Source organism: Otolemur garnettii, unplaced genomic scaffold (genome assembly GCF_000181295.1).
Source record: "Otolemur garnettii isolate 467f Iridium unplaced genomic scaffold, OtoGar3 scaffold00031, whole genome shotgun sequence".
NCBI classification, from domain to species: domain Eukaryota; kingdom Metazoa; phylum Chordata; class Mammalia; order Primates; family Galagidae; genus Otolemur; species Otolemur garnettii.
This window is the reverse complement of record NW_003852426.1, coordinates 8,064,535-8,083,255: the sequence shown is the minus strand read 5'-3', so window position 1 is coordinate 8,083,255 and position 18,721 is coordinate 8,064,535. Positions and strand designations below refer to the sequence as shown.

Genomic DNA, 18,721 nt, shown 5'->3' with positions numbered 1-18,721 from the left:
ATAGATCTCCTTCCACTCGGAGTAGAAGCCAAACTCCTTAGAGTGGCTACAAAGTCCTCTGTGATCTGGGTCTCTTGCGACTTCTCTGACCTCACCTCTTCCTTCTTCCCCTGGCTCACTCTGCTCCAGGCCACGTTGGTCACTCTCACGATCCCTTAATCAGCCCAACCATGCCATTGCCTAAGGGCTTTTCCCCTGCTGTTCCATCTGCCCAGATGCTCTTCCCCCAGATGTCCACGTGGCTTGTGTCCTCACCCGCCTCAACCCTTTGCTCACATGTAACTTCTCAGTGAGCCTATCCTGATTACTTGCAACCTGTCCATTCTCTACTGCCTTTAAAACTACCTATATATATTTCTCATCACCTTTAACATTCTTTTAAATTTACTATGCTTTTGTTTATCAGATGTCCCCTCAACTCATATGTAAGCTCTATGAGAACAGAGACCTCAGTCTGGCTCACTTCCTGATAAAACCTATGCCTTCGGCAGGGCCTCATCCATCGCAGGCATTTAACGAATACTTGTCAATGCATGCATGAAAGATGGCATGGGCCTGCCCAGTCATTCTGTACCCTTTCTGGCAAAGAACTCTGGGTGCCAGGGACTTCCTGCTAACTGGGAGGGGCAACATTTTCTGAGCACCCTTTCTCCTTTCCTATTCTTGTTCCCTGCTGTGGCACCTGCTGTCTGCAGACCTCCACTAAGGGGCTAACTCCCACTCTGCCCAGGCTGAGAGCTCTTGGCTGCTCACCTGAAAGTCTTCCTCATCCAGGATCTCTTTCCTCCACTTGATCAAGAAGGCTGCACACACGTAGAGATGAAAGTGGGAGAACCCTTCTGGTTCAGACTGGGAAGCGAAACACAGAGTTAGGTCTTCAATTCCTGACAAAGATCCTGACAAGCTCTGGTCCTCTTAGTTCCAGTCCTTCTGAATAGTACAATGCCCCTTTCATAGTTGGACAAATAGAAGACCTTAATAAGGGTCCTGCCTAGGAGGCTAAGCCAGACATGGAAGAAGAAAGGAGGTGGGGAACCAAGCAACCACACTCCAAACCAGCACAGGGAGTGGGCTCCTTAGGGACAGCGTGGTGCGGCGAGGTCAGGGGTGCTCTTCATACCTGGTACGTGTCCCATAGGCGGATGGTGCAGCGAAGAGGAAGCTCCCGCATAAGTAAGTTGTTCATCCAACGAAAGGCAAACTGCAGGTATTCGACCTCGTACCTTCTGAAGTGATTATGTACCTGCTCTGAAACAGGAAGCGTCATTGGTCCCAGGGCACAACCATGAGGACTGGACCCTGAAAGGGTCACCAGAACCAAACAGGCAGATTCCACTTCTTTTTCTTTGCTTTCTTTCTTTCTTTTTTTTTTTTTAGACAAGAGTCTCACTTTGTTGCCCTGGGTAGACTGTCATAGCATCATAGCTCACAGCAAGCCCAAACATTTAGGCTCAAGCAATCCTCTTGACTCAGCCTTCCTAGTAGTTGGGACTATAGGTGCCCACTCACAACACCTGTTGTCTTTTAAAAAATTTGTTATTATTATTATTTATTTATTTATTTATTTTTTGAGACAGAGCCTCAAGCTGTCACCCTGGGTAGAGTGCTGTGACATTATAGCTCACAGCAACCTCCAACTCCTGTGCTCAAGTGATTCTCCTGCCTCTGCCTTCCAAGTAGCTGTGACTACAGGGGCCCGTCACAACACCTGGCTAATTTTTGGCTACAGCCGTCATTGTTTAGCAGGCCTGGGCTAGATTCAAACCTGCCAGCTCAGGTATATGTGGCTGGCACCTTAGCCGCTTGAGCCACAGGCGCTGAACCTTTTTTTACTTTTAGCAGAGATGAGGTCGTGCTCTTGCTCAGGCTGGTCTCAAACTCCTGAACTCAAGTAATTCACCCACCTCAGCCTCTCAGAGTACTAGGATTACAGGCGTGAACCACCACGCCTGGCCAGACTCCACTTCTTATCACCTCCTTCCCCTGGGAAGCCAGATACAGGGAGGGTAAATAGGCATCTGTTTTATTCCGTCATCTCACAGTAACGCCACTTGGTTAACTCAGCCCAGCAAGTAGAACTATTTTGACACCCCACAGCAATGTCCTCGGTGCCCCTCTTCTTTTGCAGGGGTGGTATGGCCACAAAGCAGGAGACATAAGGTTCACATAGCTGTTTGACCTTATTACTTATCAGAGAAGGAGTCAGAATGGAAAAGAACCTTGGAGGTCACCTTGGCCCTCCTCCTACCAGTGAGGGATACCTCTTCAGCATCCCTGACAGATGGCTGGCTGGCAGGGTCTTAAACACAGCCAGTGAAAGGGGCTCGCTGACTTTATTCAAGGGCAGCCTCTTCCACTGATGCATGAAGTGACTCACCAGAAAGTGCTTCATTGTATTCAACAGAAACCCGCCACTTCCTACATCCCACCCTTTGGTGTTCATGTGGCATTCTGGGGCAGGCCCACAACAAACCTGATTCCCGTTCTACATGACAGCCCTTCAAATAATGCTTAAAAGGATTGTTTTTTAAAATCACTGTCCTCCTCAGCCTCCTAATCTATAAAATAAAGACAACCATTCATACCTCAGAGGATTTTAGGAAAGACACAAGGAGAAAATACACATGAAGTACCTACAATGACGCCTGGCATATGGTAAATATTTAATACAGTTTTTGAAAGAAGAACTATAAACAATGGTTATTTCTGGGGAGCAGAATTTAAGGAATGAGGAGGATCTGTACTTTTAATTTTGTGTTCTGTGTTTTTCTCAATTTTTCAAAATTTTTGTAAAGAGACAAAGAATCTATCTATCTATCTATGACAGTGGATTTAAAAATATATATTTAGGATATGTATATATTTAAATAAAGTACTAAGCCCTTATTTATCTGGTATTTACAAGAGCAGAAAAAATGACAGGGCAGACAGTGGCAGAAACCTCTGCCCTCTGGAATCTGATTAATGATTGGCCTCTGGCAGCCACTGAGGCTCCCCTAGGTGAGAGCAGTGCACACCCTATACGAGGCTCTGGGTGAGGCATACCAGAGGTCTGTATGTGGGCCCCACCGTGGATGCTAATAGCTGGATAAGGGTGATGAAACACAGAGAAAAAAATATTCCACATGTGACAGGTAGGAAGCAGCTGTAAATGAACAAATGAGCTTGAAAGACTGAAATTCTAAGTTATAGGGCGGCACCTGTGGCTCAGTGGGTACGGTGCTGGGCCCATATATGGACAGTGGCAGGTTCTAACCCAGCCAAACTGCAACAAAAAAATAGCTGAGCATTGTGGCAGGTGCCTGTAGTCCCAGCTACTTGGGAAGCTGAGGCAAGAGAATTGCCTAAGCCCAGGAGTTGGAGGTTGCTGTGAGCTATGATGCCATGGCACTCTACTGAGGGTGACAAAGTGAGACTCTGTCTCCAAAAAGAAAAAAAGAAAGACCAGGTGGCACTACAGACTGGATGCTAAAGGCAATGGAGACCTGCAGGGGTTTCAGAGAAGAGGAGGGACCTGACCAAAACCGTGCTTTAGAGAGATGCAGTTGTGTGACAGATAATTTGGAAGAGGAAAGATATGGAGGAGGTTAAGTCCTTCCAGAAGGAAGTTGTAGACATCTAGGAATGTCTGGCCCAGACTGGTGACTAGAGAACTGGAAAAGGAGTGGATCAGGAGAGACGCTGAAGGACAACTGACAGAACTTGGAGAAAGGAAACTAAGGGGAAAGAGGAACTTGAAACAGCCGCAGAGTTCCTACCTCACCTTCTGCTGAGATGTGGGGTAGAAGGATGCTGGTGTTGCCAACAGCACTGAGTGTGCTGGAAAAGGAGCTGAGGAGAGGACCCACAAGTCTAACGGGCCCCTGTGAGGTTCATATTGCGCAAGAGAATTCCTCTTCTCCGGAACCTACCATCAATCCGGCTGACAAGCTCTTCCAGCGCCTTGACCTTCCTCTGGATCCCTGGTTGTGCAAAGGTGTAGTTATCCTGTAAAGACAAAGAGCCCAGGATGAAAAGGAACCCCCAAAAGTTGTGCTATCAACCCTCAAGTTCACCAAAATGTATTTAAAAGCACGGGCTGTGTTCCAAAGCCAGTGCCAATGGCCAGGGATAGTGCTCTGGGAAAAAAAGGACTCTACAGTATAGTAAAGTGTGGGGAAAGCTTAATGCAGCCCTGCTCTGTGGAAGCAAAGCCACACAGCTCAGGGTGCACGGCAGGAAAGGAGGGGCCTACTCTGATGACAAAGCCAGAACAACATGGAGATTTCTTTGGACGCCAATGAACACTGGACCGTTGCTGTCTGAAAGCTATAAAGTGAGTGAAGAGACCAAAAGGAGGAGAAGCCACAGTAGGTCAGCAATAAGGAGTCCAAAGGCCTCGGGGGCCCCTGGGCCAGAGTGCAGCTCACCTGGATCCCATCCAGCAGCTTGCTCATGCACCAAAAGCTGTCAGCCTCGATGCTCCGCAGCATGTCCTGAGACAAGTTAGTCACATCAAAGTTCTCCACATCTTCTTCTGTAAAACAAAAGGTGAAGAAATTCCAGAGGTCTTGTCTAAAAACAGAGAGAGAAAGATAGAGTCTAGTGTCTTCAACAGCATCCTTAAAGCCCCTGTGAGAACTAGGCTAACCTAACATTAAGGGACAAGGGCCTGCCCTGTACTCCCTGGGCAAGTGGCCAAGTGTGGTCTGTCACAGGAAGTTCTTGAGGATCTCATTTCAACACCAAGCAGGTCATTTGTTAAACCAGCCCCATTGGATCCAATATATCTTTCTCTTCTTCTTCATTTGGTCCTTTGGTTTCAGAAAATGATACTTCAGGCCTCATGTTCAATGGGCTATACCCAGTTTCCTGAACATGATCTGGAAAAATTCTTTGATTTCATTTCAGTAAGCTGCCTGGCACGTTCACACTTCTACATAGTGAGAACAGCTAGGATCTCATAGTTCAATTTAGCTCAGTGGGTAGGGCACCGGCCACATACACCCAGGCTGGCACGTGGGCTGGCGGGTTCAAACCCAGCCCGGGCCTGCTAAATGGCAATGACAACTGCAACAAAAAAATAGCTGGGCATTGTGGTGGGCGCCTCCCAGCTACTTGGGAGGCCGAGGCAAGAGAATCACTTAAGCCTAAGAGTTTGGGGTTGCTGTGAGCTATGATGCCATAGCACTCTACTGAGGGTACCATAGTGCGACTCTGTCTCAAAAAAATATAAAAATAAAATAACGGGCTCGGTGCCTATAGCTCAACCGGCTAAGGCGCTAGCCACGTACACCTAAGGTGGCGGGTTCGAATCCCCAGCCCGGACCCGCCAAACAACAATGACGGCTGCAACCAAAAAAAAAAAAAATAGCCGGGCGTTGTGGCGGGCGCCTGTGGTCCCAGCTACTTGGGAGGCTGAGGCAGGAGACTCGCTTGAGCCCAGGAGTTGGAGGTTGCTGTGAGCTGTAATGCCACAGCACTCTACCCAGGGGGACAGCTTGAGGCTCTGTCTCAAAAAAAAAAAAATAAATAAAATAACAATGGACTCTCCAAATTCTGATAAGGTAGATCCATGGTCTTGCCTCTCAGAAGTAAAGGTATGCATGTAAAAAATTAACTTAATTATGCCTCTGGGTGCTTCTAGAATTTAATTCCACCAAGGTGGTATTTCCCGAGATGGGCTCCACAAAACACCAATCTTATAGGATACTCAAGCAAAATGGGGTTCCATAAACAAATATGGTTGGGCAATGTGCAGTATGTATCCCCATCTTGGAGATTCACACAGATTACAGTGCATGAAAGGAACACTAAAATACTCTATATTAAGTAAATCTGCTTTACTGTGTTTATTCAGCACTTTCCAAGCTTATTTAGCTACAGAATCATTATTATTCTTTTTTTTTTTTGAGAGTTTCAATATGTTGCCCTTGGTAGAGTGCTGTGGGAACACAGCTCACAGCAACCTCAAACTCTTGGGCATAAGTGATTCTCTTGCCTCAACCTCCCATGTAGCTGGGACTATAGGTGCCCGCCAAAACGCCTGGCTATTTTTTTGTTGTAGTTGTCGCTGTTGTTTGGCAGGCCTGGGCTGGATTTGAACCCACCAGCCCTGGTGTATGTGGCCAGTGCTCAAACTGCTGAGCTACAAGTGCGAGCCTACACAATCTTTTTTAAAGAGGACTACTATTGGCTCGGGGCCTGTAGCTCAGCAGCTAGGGTGCCAGCCACATACACCAGAGCTGGCAGGTTTGAATCCAGCCCAGGCCTGCCAAACAACTACAACCAAAAAATAGCTGGGCGTTGTGGTAGGTGCCTGTAGTCCCAGCTACTAGGGAGGTTGAGGCAAGAGAATCGCTTAAGCCCAAGAGTTTGAGGTTGCTGTGAGTTGTGACACCACAGCACTCTACTAGGGGGCGACATAGTAAGGCTCTGTCTCAAAAAAAAAGAAAAAGAAAAAGAAGACTATCAATTGGTTTCTCAGGGAACCCCCATGCTGTGTAATAGGAAGGAGAAGCTGTCTGGTCTGAGATGCAAGTGAGGAGAATGTAAGCAGCCCTTAAGAACACAAAGAGGGGAAAGGTCCTTATCTAGCTCTGCCCTCCTGCCTCAAAGCCTTCGAGTGGAAAGAAGGGCCCTGAACAGAAACAATCAGGCTCTTGAGTTCTGCCTCAAAGACAGCTTTTGTCCTTAGACCCACGAGTCCTGTTTTGAAAATCGGCTATTCTCCACAGTCCCTTGTGCTACAGAGAGACACAGCCATCTGACAAAACATATTCAGAACCTAGCCTTTTTAAAATTCATTTTTAAGAATTATTAATAAGACATATTAGAATCTACTTGTGATAACATATAACAACTCTCAGATTCTCATTCTGTTTACTAAGACTTCTTTGTGGACGTCAAAGGCTATTTTTTTAAAAAAAGCCCTTTGGAGGAGGGTCGTTTGCTTTGTCAGAAAAGCTATGACCCTGAAAATGACCCAAAGTCCAGCTACAGTTAATACATATGAAGTGTTAACCCCAGCGCCTGGCACACAGTAGGTGTAATGTAGTCATTATAGATGAAGTTTATTAGGAATTTGCTATGATGTGACATAATATGTCACAGTGTTAAGGGGAAAAGAGCAAGGCACAGAATTATTTATGGTATACTTCCAACTACTGGTCATACAATATTTATGTGTTTAGATAAGCACAGGGGAAAGGAAAAAAAGCCTACAGTGTTTCTTCCCCAGGTGGTAGAAATAAAGGATCTTATTTTATTTTTTAAGGTTCAATGAACTTTTAAAATTTTTATTATAAGCATAGTTTTTATAAGTCAGGAAAAAATTCACATTATTTTATGAAAAACAGCTACAATTGACTACACCTGCTTTTTATCACTAAAAAAGAATAAAGATTTTGTAAAATGACACTAAGCTTAGAGAAACTAAAAATTCAGACAACATATAAAGGTCCATTTGAGAAATTACATTTTTTAAAAATCCCTTCCAGAAAATATCATTTTCCTTTTTTTCTAACTTAAATGTTACCTAATGTTTTTGGATGGAAATATACAGGGGGCGACCTGAGAGTCGCCCATAGCTCAAAGCAACCTCAAACTCCTAGGTTTATATAGGCTGTATATATAGATTACATATACAGATGTAATCTAGTTAAATGATACTGGACTGGAAGGCCCAGCTCAGAATCCTCCTTTGTCTCTTTGCTCTACCTTCCATTTCTAAGACCTGTGTTGCTGTGGTACGCCTCCATCACCCTTCATCTATCCATTCCCCCAGGGATAGATGGCACCAACTCCTAGGACCACCAACAGTGCCCTGAGGAACTGTCCCCCTTGAGAACCACTCCGGGTCAGAGGCTCAGGCAGGCCACTCTCCAGGACCATCCTCATTACAGTGCTCAATGAAGGGGTGTCCTTTCCCTGCTAGTGAGCATAGCTGCTCACACTAATCCAGCCGAGGCAGCAGCTCCCCATTCATGAAAACAGAGTTGTAAGAAAAAAGTATGCAGACAACTTGGGCCCCAGGTGGGAGAAAAAGAAAAGTAAAACTCACAAGGAAGACTTGAGACAAAAACCACCCTACCACTTTCTCATACACATTTCCCAAAGGAAGACCCAGAGCTCCATAATAATTTGAAGGGTCTTTTCTAACCTAGGATTCCGGAACACTGCAGTGGAAATGCAAGCAGGATTGGAAACCACATACTGCAAAGCAAAGAGGGAGAAAGAGCTGGGTTCCTGAGGCGAAGGGAACACAGCTGTCATTATAAGCCCTGGCCACCTGTGCTCTTCTTATCAGGTGGAATAACATGCATTTAAGAGCAGACTCTGGAGCCGGACTGCAGAGCTCCAACACTGCCACACTCACCAGCTATGTGATGTTCCCTCAATTCCACATCTGTCAAAGTGGTAAGATCAGCGCGAGTGGCATAGGATATTGTAAGGATTAAATAATTAATAAACGAAAAGTGTAAGAATGGTACCTGGCATAAAATAAGCATTATGAAAATGTCAGCTGGGATTATTACAAAAGGAGCAAATACACTTCTATCTTATTTATTTTTTATTTTTGTAGAGACAGAGTTTCACTTATAGCCCTCCATAGAGTGCTGTCATGTCATAGCTCACAGCAACCTCTAACTATTGGGCTTAGATGATTCTCTTGCCTCAGCCTCCCAAGTAGCTGGGACTATAGGCACCTGCCACAACGCCTGGCTATTTTTTGTTGCAGTTTGGCCGGGGTCGGGTTTGAACCCACCACCCTCGGTATGTGGGGCCGGCACCCTACTCACTGAGCTATGGGTGCTGCCCCACTTCTATCTTATTTAAGTCACTGATATTTTGGATGTCTGTTATTTGCAGCCAAATCTAATCCTAATGGATAATGCCTGCTACCTCAAAATATATCTTAAGGGTGGCGCCTGTGACTCAAGGAGTAGAGCGTCGGCCCCACATGCTGGAGGTGGTGGGTTCCAGTCCAGCCCCAGCCAAAAACTGAAAAAAAAAAAAAAAAAAAACCAACAAAAAACTCAACTTAAGAATAAGTCAATTTTTCTTTCTTTCTTTCTTTCTTTCTTTTTTTTTTTTGAGACAAAGTTTTACTTTGTCACCCTTGGTAGAGTGCTGTGGTGTCATAGCTCACAACCACCTCCAACTCTTGGGCTCAAGTGATTCTCTTGCCTCAGCCTCCTAAGGTAGCTGGGACTACAGGTGCCTATCACAATGCCCAGCTATTTTCTAGAGACGACGGTCTTGCTCCTGCTCAGGCTGGTCTCAAACCCATGAGCTCAGGCAATCCACATGCCTTGGCCTCCTAGAGTGCTAGGATTACAGGTGTAAGCCCTGTGCCTGGCCTAAAATAAGTCAATTTTTCAAAATTTTCCACTTCTACCTTTTGGTCTTAAGGAGGAAAATCTGACTAGCAACATGAGTTCATAAGTTGATAAGATGCCATGCTCAGTGACTGTAGCCATTCCAGACCTTTCATCGTCCAGGGAGCAGTGGCAAGGCGCTGAACTCTATCTGGGTGCCTCAAGTTGGGGCTGTTGTCTGCCCTTTGGCCCTTTGTTTTCACAGACAGCAAGACAGTTCACCAGCACTTTAGAGAGTGGGAGGGAGAATTTAGTTCTATTTTTATGTCTGCTGAGAGGATTAAATCCAAACATTCAGTCAAAACGGAGAGCTGAGTGTACTAGCAAAAAGCAGAGGAGAAAGGGAAGAGCAAATGCTCTCTAAAGGGCTTCATTCAGCATAAACAATCTGTTCAGAAGGATCATTAAGCGTCCACTTGAGGAAATTCAACATATTATTGAAGCTGAAAAGGGAAACCATGCCAGCAGTGTAGTCTCCAGTGAGGACAGCATCACTGGTTGTCATGACAGAGCATACAGCAGGCAGGACTCAGATGGGAGGAAACAAGCTATTAGGGGATATTTTATGGCTGTTTTAAGAGGCAGAGCATCTGAAAGAGGAAACCCAAAAGCTCTTTATAAAAATCAAATTGCCCACTCTGGGCTTGACAAAGAACATGCCCATTTATTAGCTGATAAATGTACTTGAGTGGCGGCTCTAGTCAACTGTTTATTTTTCTGAGAACTCAAGAGTCCCGGGCCTAAACTCAGCTTGAAATATGTCCCCCAAACTCCCTACCAGCCTTGGGAAGAACTGGTTTTGCCTAAACTGACAAGAGTAACTTGTCTATTCACGGCTCTAAGCATTTCCTGGGAACCATCTGTGATCCCAGGGCAATTTCTAGATTTTGTGATCTGGTAGGTCAGAATGATTCAGACTGACCAGCAGGACTGAGAGAAACTCAGGTGTCCACTGAAGATGGCTTTTCTATTTTCTAAAAGCCTCTGGTTTACTTGATTCATGTCTTTTTTTAAAAAAATTGAAAAAAATCCCTTTGATCATGCATCTAAAGAACTCCAGAAAACAGAAACTTAAATTTTTCATCCCTCAAATTTCAACAAAAGTGTTAAAGACGTCATCTAATCACATCTATGTAATAATTTTTAAGTGGTTCAAGTGCTAATAAATGTTAGGTGTTCTCTTCTGGCATTTTCAGGCAAGTACATGATGGCAGCAGCTGAGACAATGACACCACTGCAGATCTTAAGCATAGAGAGGTCAAAGAGGCCACTTGCCTAGCCCAGGGAAACCACCTGACAAAGAGAGTTTGGTCCAGAGAGATGTTTGGAGGAAAGCCTTATTCTTGGGTTCCCACAGAGAGACAGCCACTGGGAGGCGGCTCTGTTTGAAGAGCCATGTATCTGTCAGAGATGTGCTGTTGTGAAGATGCAGAGAAGCGGCTGAGCACAGAGCTTACTGTCAATTGGGGTACTGACTGTTAAGTCAGAACAACACGTGAACTCTGGCTGCTCAGTGTCACGATACCCAGGCTAAAATTAATTTAAAAAACCAATATGCCTTACAACTAAGAAACAGCTTTATATTGAGTCCTTTGGCAAACTGAAGACCCTTTCGCAGTGCAAATATTTCCAACAAAATTAATATATTTTGTGAACTTAAACAATGCTTGTATATGCTTGAACTTTCTTAAAATACATTCATTGTATACTATTAAAACAAAATAAAACAAAACAATATACCACCAAGTTCTAGTTCCCTTAGGTTTCCATGTTACTTTTACTTTTGCTTGGCAAATGTTAGCTGCTGCTAAGTCAAGTCAGCCTCTTTACTCTGGCAATAGGACCCCAGATTACACGAGCCCAAACCATGAGCTCTCAGGTGACAGGGAAAAGGAAGGACAAGGTCCACACACATTTAACCTTCTAGGACTTGCCCCCAAACCTCCCATAGTGACAGGGACCACCAAGACACTATGGATGTGAACAGGCTCAATGAGGGTCTTGGGTACCCAATGCCAATGTCAGCTGCTCACAGAGGGTCCTTAACCAGGCTCAAAAATCTTGAATATATTGGCTACTCCAACTTCTCTTCCATTACTTACTCCTGGGGTCAGATAAGAGAGAGAGAGCGCCAGACTCAGCTCACTGCCTGGGAGGAGAGTGGGCTGTCTTCCAGTAGCAGCGATGACAAGCCACAACTTGCTCTTGGAGAACTCAGCTGTCCTGACGGGAAATCTAGTACTGTACATCCCACCACCACCAACCACCGCCACACACACACGCATGCTGCTCTCAAGGGTCAGCTGAAAGCAGATTGGTTCAGCACTGGCTGAACTATCTCTACACACGTCCACTGCTGGGAAGAGCCTCAATCTTCCTTAACTGCCTATCACATGAGGCTACCTCATCCACGAAGATGAGGCCAGGGAGCTTCTTGCAAGTTAGAGTCCCAAAGAGAGTGGCTGCTAAAAATTCAGCATCAGCCCTAACCCCCAATTCTCTCCAAACCAACAGCATTAAAATGGAAAACGCTTACTGTATGATTCAATTTAGATAAAGTTTAGAAATAGGCAAAACTAATCTAGGTGTTAGAAGTCAGTGAAGTAGTTACCCTTGCAGGACAGGCAGGGAGCGGGCAGGGGTAGGAACTATAAGGGAGCACAAGGGGACTTCGGAAGTCCTGCAGACATTCCACATCGTGATAGGGGGCTAGCTATTTGGGGGAAATCCACCAAGGTGTGCTTGTATAATTGATGTATTTTTCTAAATGTATAATTCAATATAAAAGTCATAGTTTAAAAAATCAAAGGAAACGTCCTCTTGAGACAATAATGAAAACCCATCGTTATGGTGTAAGTGTATCCAGTCTCATCTTTGGCCTCCACACCTAGCCAGACAGGAGAGAACAGCATGGGCAGAGCTGATGTCACGTGCAAAGAGTTAGACCTGAGATGGAGAACAGCTTCCCAGAAACCGACAGGATGGAGGTGGAGCTCAGTCCACAACAGCCCGGGAGCAAGATGTGGCAACAGGATCCACAGTATCGGGGTCTGTGGGGAGTTATCAGCAACAACTCCTTTTCTGTGAAAATCTGAGTGTTCACTATCAAAAACTAACTGCACGGCTCACCTCCTCCCCTCCTTCAAGACCTTGCTTAAATGTCATCCTCTCAGTGACCCCAGCCTGCCACCTTGTTTAAAACCAGCCTCCTGTTCCCACCCTTGCCAACATGGCATATTCTTTCTCTTTTTCCTACTTTGTTTTTATCAATACACTTGTTATATTCTAACAAATACCTATTTTTTTCAATTATTGTCTGTTTCTGCCGGCCAGAATCTAAACTAAGAAAGGGATTTTTTAAAGGTGTAAGTTACATATAGCAAACTACACACACGCGTAGTTTTGTGAGTTTCGGTCTCTATCTACGTCTATGGCAAAAAATCGCCTCAGTCCAAACAGAGAACGTTCCCATCACCCCAGAAAGTTTCTTTACGCCCATTCTCAGTCAATCTCCCACCACAGGCAAACTTTGTTCTCATTCCTATTGCCATAGACTAGCTTTGCCTATTTTTAACTCCATATAAAGGGAAGCATATAATACACATTTTGGGGGGGGGGAGGTGTCTTTGGCTTCTTTTGTTCAGATTGATAAGTTTCTGGGATTCTGCCATGTTGTTGTGTTTATCAGAAGTTTATTTCCATTCACTGTTGAGTGCTGTTCCATGCATGAATATCTGCTGTTCTCCTGTAAATGGGTATCAGGGTTTTTTGCCTGAATGAATGAAGCTGCTATGAATGTTCTTATATAAGTCCTGGGAGGGCTTTGAGCCTTCCTTTCCTTGAATAAATTCCTAAAAGAAGGCAGGGCTTTTTGTCTACTTTGTTGGTCCTGACTGTAGTGCCTAGGGTAGCACCTGGCACAATTTGGCAATCCTAGCTGAATGAGTGGTGGTGTCCATTCCACCCCTTAAGAGAGAAGGCTTTTGACTAACTCAGCCGAGTATCAGAAAGGTGGGATCCACTGCCCTCCAGTGGCCAAGCCCAGCAAAGCTATGCTAATTCCTGAGTATTCTGCAAAGTTATCACAGCAGAATTGTCATTTGCTCATTCGTGTAGACATCTGTGGGATGCCTAGTCTGGACATAGAATGAAGGCACTGAGAATATAGTCCCTGTCTTCAAAGAATCACAGCCTAGTGGCAGAGGGCAGGAGGGAAACACAGAGAGTAGCTGGTGTGGTAAAATGCTACAGGAAAAACTACACAGAGCAAGGGTGGGATATTTCAGAGATGGCTTCTAGGAGGAAGGAGAGTCTTACAAGTGCACAGGAATTAGCTTCAGATTTAAAATGTCAGTTTGGGATTGCTAAATTTAAGGGTGAGGCAGGCAGCAGATCACACAGGGCCTCGCACGCTGAGTTAGAGAACCTGGACATTTTAGCCTGCAGGTGATGGGCTGCACAGGCAGGTCTGTGGAAGGTGGGTTTGCAGGAAATAAAACCAGAGATGAGAAAATATGCTTGGCTGTTTTGGCTCAGCAATCCAGGCCTGACTAGGCGCAGTCAGAGTGGGAATGAAGAGGATGAAGCAGATTCAAGAAACACAGCATGGAAATCATCAGAGTTCTGTAACTGTTTGGATATGGAAGAATAAGAAAAGAGAATCAGGAACAATTCTTAGCATTTCTGACTTCAGTGACGGGAAATGCTGCCAACTGAGAAAAAGAGGGTAGCTGGGTGAGAGGAGGAGTTAAACTCTGAGTTTGAGGAGCCTAAGGGTAGCAAAAGTTGTCTGCAAATAACTATTCCCTCCTTCTTCCTGGTAACAGGACCCCTAAGGGTACCGGCCACCTGGGATACAGTCTGTGTTTTCTGCCTCACTTTTTTTAGGTGTGTCCATGAGACTAAGCTCGAACAAAAAGAGATTCAAGCACCAGCGTCATGCACAGTCTGGGGAAATGTCCTTAAACAGGACTATGCTTAGCTTCCTTTCCTCCTCTGTCCTGGCTGGAATATAGATGTGATCGCTGGAGCTCAAATTAACTACCTTGGATCATGAGATGAAAACCACATGCAGAACATGGCAGAACAATGACAGAGAGGAACCTGGATCCCTGATATCCTGAAGCATCATACAAGCAAGCTCTAGACTACTTACCTCTGGGCTTTTAATGTGAGAGAAACAAGCTTTTCTATCTTACTTAAGGTACTATTTTTTTTTTCACTGTCACCCAGACTGGAGTGCAGTGGCAAGAATCACAGCTCACTGCAACCTCAAACGATCCTCCCACTTCAGCCTCCCAGCTAGCTAGGACTATAGATGCACACCAGTACACTTGGCTAACTTTTCTTTCTTTTCTTTTTTTTTTTAGAGATAGAGATCTCACTGTGTTACCCAGGCCTGTTTTGAACTCCTAGCCTCAAGTGATCCTGTAGTTGACAATTAAGTTTGTGAACCCATCCTGGAAAAGTGCTTCAAAGGGTGGACTCGGGTGCATAGCTGCTCAAGGGGGAATACTTTGAAGGGGACTGCAGGGATATTCAGTGATAGATATATAGCAATTTTTTCTAGGATGAGTTTGCAAACTTAATTGTCTGACCTCATAATTTAGTAGTACCTATTTGGCACACTCTGAGGACTAGTGATTTCATTTCTAAGACTCTTTCAGAGAAATATGTTCTTTTTTTTTTTTTTTGCCAGGGCTGGGTTATGAACCCACCACCTCTGGCATATGGGACCAGTGCCTTACTCCTTTGAGCCACAGGCGCCACCCTTTGCTTTTTTTTTTTTTTTGAGACAGAGCCTCAAGCTGTCACCCTAGGTAGAGTGCTGTGGCATCACAGCTCATAGCAACCTCCAACTCCCGGGCTTAGGCGAGTCTCTTGCCTCAGCCTCCCAAGTAGCTGGGACTACAGGTGTCCGCCACAATGCCAGCTATTTTTTGATTGTAGTTGCCACTGTTGTTTGGCAGGCCTGGGCTGGATTCGAACCCACTAGCTCTGGTGTATGTGGCTGGCACATTAACTGCTTCAGCTACAGGCGCCCAGTCGAGAAATACGTTTTAACACAAATATACAAGAAAATTTTTTTTGTTTTTTTCATCTTTTTAAGAAGATCACTTGAGCCCAGGAGTTGGAGGCGACAGTGAACTATGATCATGTCACTTTTAGAGAGTGAAATCTTGTCTCAAAAAAAAAAAAAAAAAAAAGCCATTTAAGTTGCCTACACTTTTTCTGGGATGAATTTGCAAACTTAATTGTCAGACCTTGTACAGTGACAGGTCTCACCCTTGCTCATGCTGGTCTTGAACTCATGAACTTAAGCAATCCACCTGCCTTGGCCTCCCAGAGGGTTAGCTAGGATTACAGGAGTGAGCCACCACACCTGGCCTCACAAGAAAATATATACAACGATGTTCATTGCAATATATCTATATCTATCTATCTATCTATCTATCTATCTATATATATATATATTTTGAGACAGAGTCTCACTACGTCGCCCTTGGTAGAGTGCCGTGGCATCACAGCTCATAGCAACCTCAAACTCTTGAGCTTAAGAGAGTCTTTTGCCTTGCCTCCCAAGTAACTGGGACTACAGGTGCCTGCCACAATGCCCAGCTATTTTTGTTGTTGTCATTGTTGTTTTCCATTATGATCTCTATCGCTGAATATCCCTACAGTCACCTTCAAAGTATTCCCTTGAGCAGCTATGCACCAATACCAGCACCGAGTCCACCCTTTGAAGCACTTTTTCCAGGATGGGTTCACAAACACAACCATAATGGAATTATCATATCAAAAATAATTAAACCCCCCTTAATGTAATCTAATGTACCAAAAGTGTTCAGATTTTCCCAGTTCTCAAAAAGTCAGTTTAGCAGTTTGAATCAGGGTCCAAATCAGAATCATGTTAGAATTGGTTGATAAGTCTCTTTTAATCCATCAGTTTCCACCCACCTCTCTTTCCTTTACGACAGTGGTTTTCAACCTCCCCAATGTCTCCTAAAGCTGCGACGCTTTAATATAGTTCCCAGGTTGTGGTAACTCCCGCTATCCCATTATGGTTGTGTTTTTAAAAAATTCTTAACTTTTAGAGATATAGAAATATTTATGGGTAAAGTGATATGATGTTTGATACTGAGATCTGCTCCAAAATAATTCACAAGGGTGAGGAGGTAGAGAATGAACAGAGGACAGATGAAACAAGACTGTCTGTCAGGCCCTGCTCAGTGGCTCACGCCTATAATCTAGCACTCTGGGGGGCCAAGGCAAGTGGATTGCTTGGGCTCAGGAGTTCGAGACCAGCCTGAGCAAGAGTGGGAGCCCAGCTCTACTAAAAAACAGAAAACTAGCCAGGTATAGTGGTGGGCACCTATAGTCCTAGCTACTTGGGAGGCTGAGGCAAGAAGATCACTTGAGCTCAAAGAGTTTAAGGCTGCTGTGAGCTCTGATGATGCCACAGTATTCAACCCCAAGGGGACTGAGTGAGACTGTCTCCAAAAAAAAATAAAAAAATAAAAAAAGACTGGCTATCAAAGTTGGGTGAAGGATATATGGGCATTTGTGGTATTTTTTTCTACTTTTACATGTATTTGAAATTTAGCATAATAAAGTCTTTGTTAAAAAAATGAACAGGCTCAGCGCCTGTGGCTCAAGTGGCTAAGATGCCAGCCACATACACCTGACCTGGCTCGTTCAAATGCAGCCTGGGCCCACTAAACAACAATGATGGCTACAACAAAATAGCTGGATGTTGTGGTGGGCACCTGTAGTCCCAGGTACTTGGGAGGCGGAGGCAGGAGAATCACTTGAGGCCAGGAGTTAGAGGTTGCTGTGAACTGTTATGCCACAAGGTTGCTGTGAGCTGTTATGCCACAGCACTCTACCCAGGGTGACAGCTTGAGGCTCTGTCTCAAAAAAAAAAAAAAAAAATGAATAGACCCCTCCTGCCTAAGTCTAGGAGATCTCAATGACAGATTGCTGCAGAGGTGACACTAAGTGCAGCCTTGCCCAGACTGGCCCTAAGAGAATAAAGAAACCCACCCTTCCCTCCATAAATTCTGTGGGTCAGCAGCACTTTTCCTGGTCACTAGGAGGGCTGGTCAACCAAATACACGCATGCCTCAGAGATACTATGGCACGGTTTTAGGCCACTATAATAAAGCAATCTGGCAATAAAGTGAGTCACACAAATGTTTCATTTCCCAGTGCATATAAAAGTTATATTTACACTAGTGTGCAATAGCATTATGACTAAGAAACAATGTATCTGCCTTTTTTTTTTTTGAGACAGAGCCTCAAGCTGTCCCTTTGGGTAGAGTGCTGTGGCATCACAGCTCACAGCAACCTCCAACTCCTGGGCTTAAGCGAGTCTCCTAAGTAGCTGGGACCACAGGCGCCCACCACAGCGCCAGGCTATTTTTTGGTTGCAGCCGTCATTGTTTTGGCGGGCCTGGGCTGGATTCGAATCCACCACCCTAGGTGTATGTGGCTAGCGCCTTAGCCACTTGAGCCACAGGCGCCGAGCCAATCTATCTACCTTAATATAAAAATGCTCCATTGTTAAAAAATACTAATGATCATCTGTGCCTTCAGCAAGTTACATTCTTTTTGCTGGTGGAGGCTCTTGCCTTGATGCTGATGGATGCTGATTGGTCAGGGTGGTAGCTACTGAAGGTTGGAGTGGCTGTGGCAAATATTATGAAGTGCACCAGAACAACTGACTCTTCCTTTCACAATAGATTTCTCTGTGGTATGCAATGCTGTCTGATAGTATTTTACTTAAAGCCTTTACTTAAGACCTTCACAATTAGAGTCAATCTTCTCAAACCCTTCTGCTGCTTTATTAACTATGTTCATGGAACATTCTAAATCTTTGCTGTCATTTCAACAGTGTTCACAGCATCTTCACTAGGAGTAGATTCCATCTCAGGAAACTACTTTCTTTGCTCATTCATTCAAGTTTTATCATGAGATCGCAGCAATTCAGCCACATTTCAGGTCACTCTTCTAATTCTAGTTCTCTTGCTGTTTCTACCATCTGCAATTCTGTCATCCACTAAAGTCTGGGGCTCCTCAAGTCATGCAGGAGGGTTGGAATCAACTTCTTCCAAACTCCTGTTAATATTTTGAACTCCTCCTATAAATCATGAATGTTCTTTATGGCATTTACAGTGGTGAATCCTTTCCAGAAGATGGTTTTTGATTTATTTTGTCCAGATCCATAAAAGGAATTACTACATATGGCAGCTATAGCCTTACAAAATATATTTCTTTTCTTTTTTTTTTTTTTGGCCAGGGCTGGGTTTAAACCCTCCACCTCTGGCATATGGGGCTGGTGCCCTACTCCTTTGAGCCACAGG

General features: G+C 44.6%; 1 protein-coding gene across 1 annotated transcript in view; it reads right to left on the bottom strand.

Moving 5' to 3' along the window:
• TBC1D22B (TBC1 domain family member 22B) overlaps positions 1-18,721 on the bottom strand; it is a 77,955-nt gene that overhangs the window by 11,849 nt on the left and 47,385 nt on the right. The window contains exons 9-12 of the mRNA XM_003789155.3: positions 4,410-4,516; positions 3,912-3,987; positions 1,121-1,248; positions 754-849 (exon numbers count right to left, since the gene is read on the bottom strand). Of these exons, the coding sequence (XP_003789203.1) occupies positions 754-849; positions 1,121-1,248; positions 3,912-3,987; positions 4,410-4,516 (407 nt within the window). The remainder of the gene's footprint in view (positions 1-753; positions 850-1,120; positions 1,249-3,911; positions 3,988-4,409; positions 4,517-18,721) is intronic.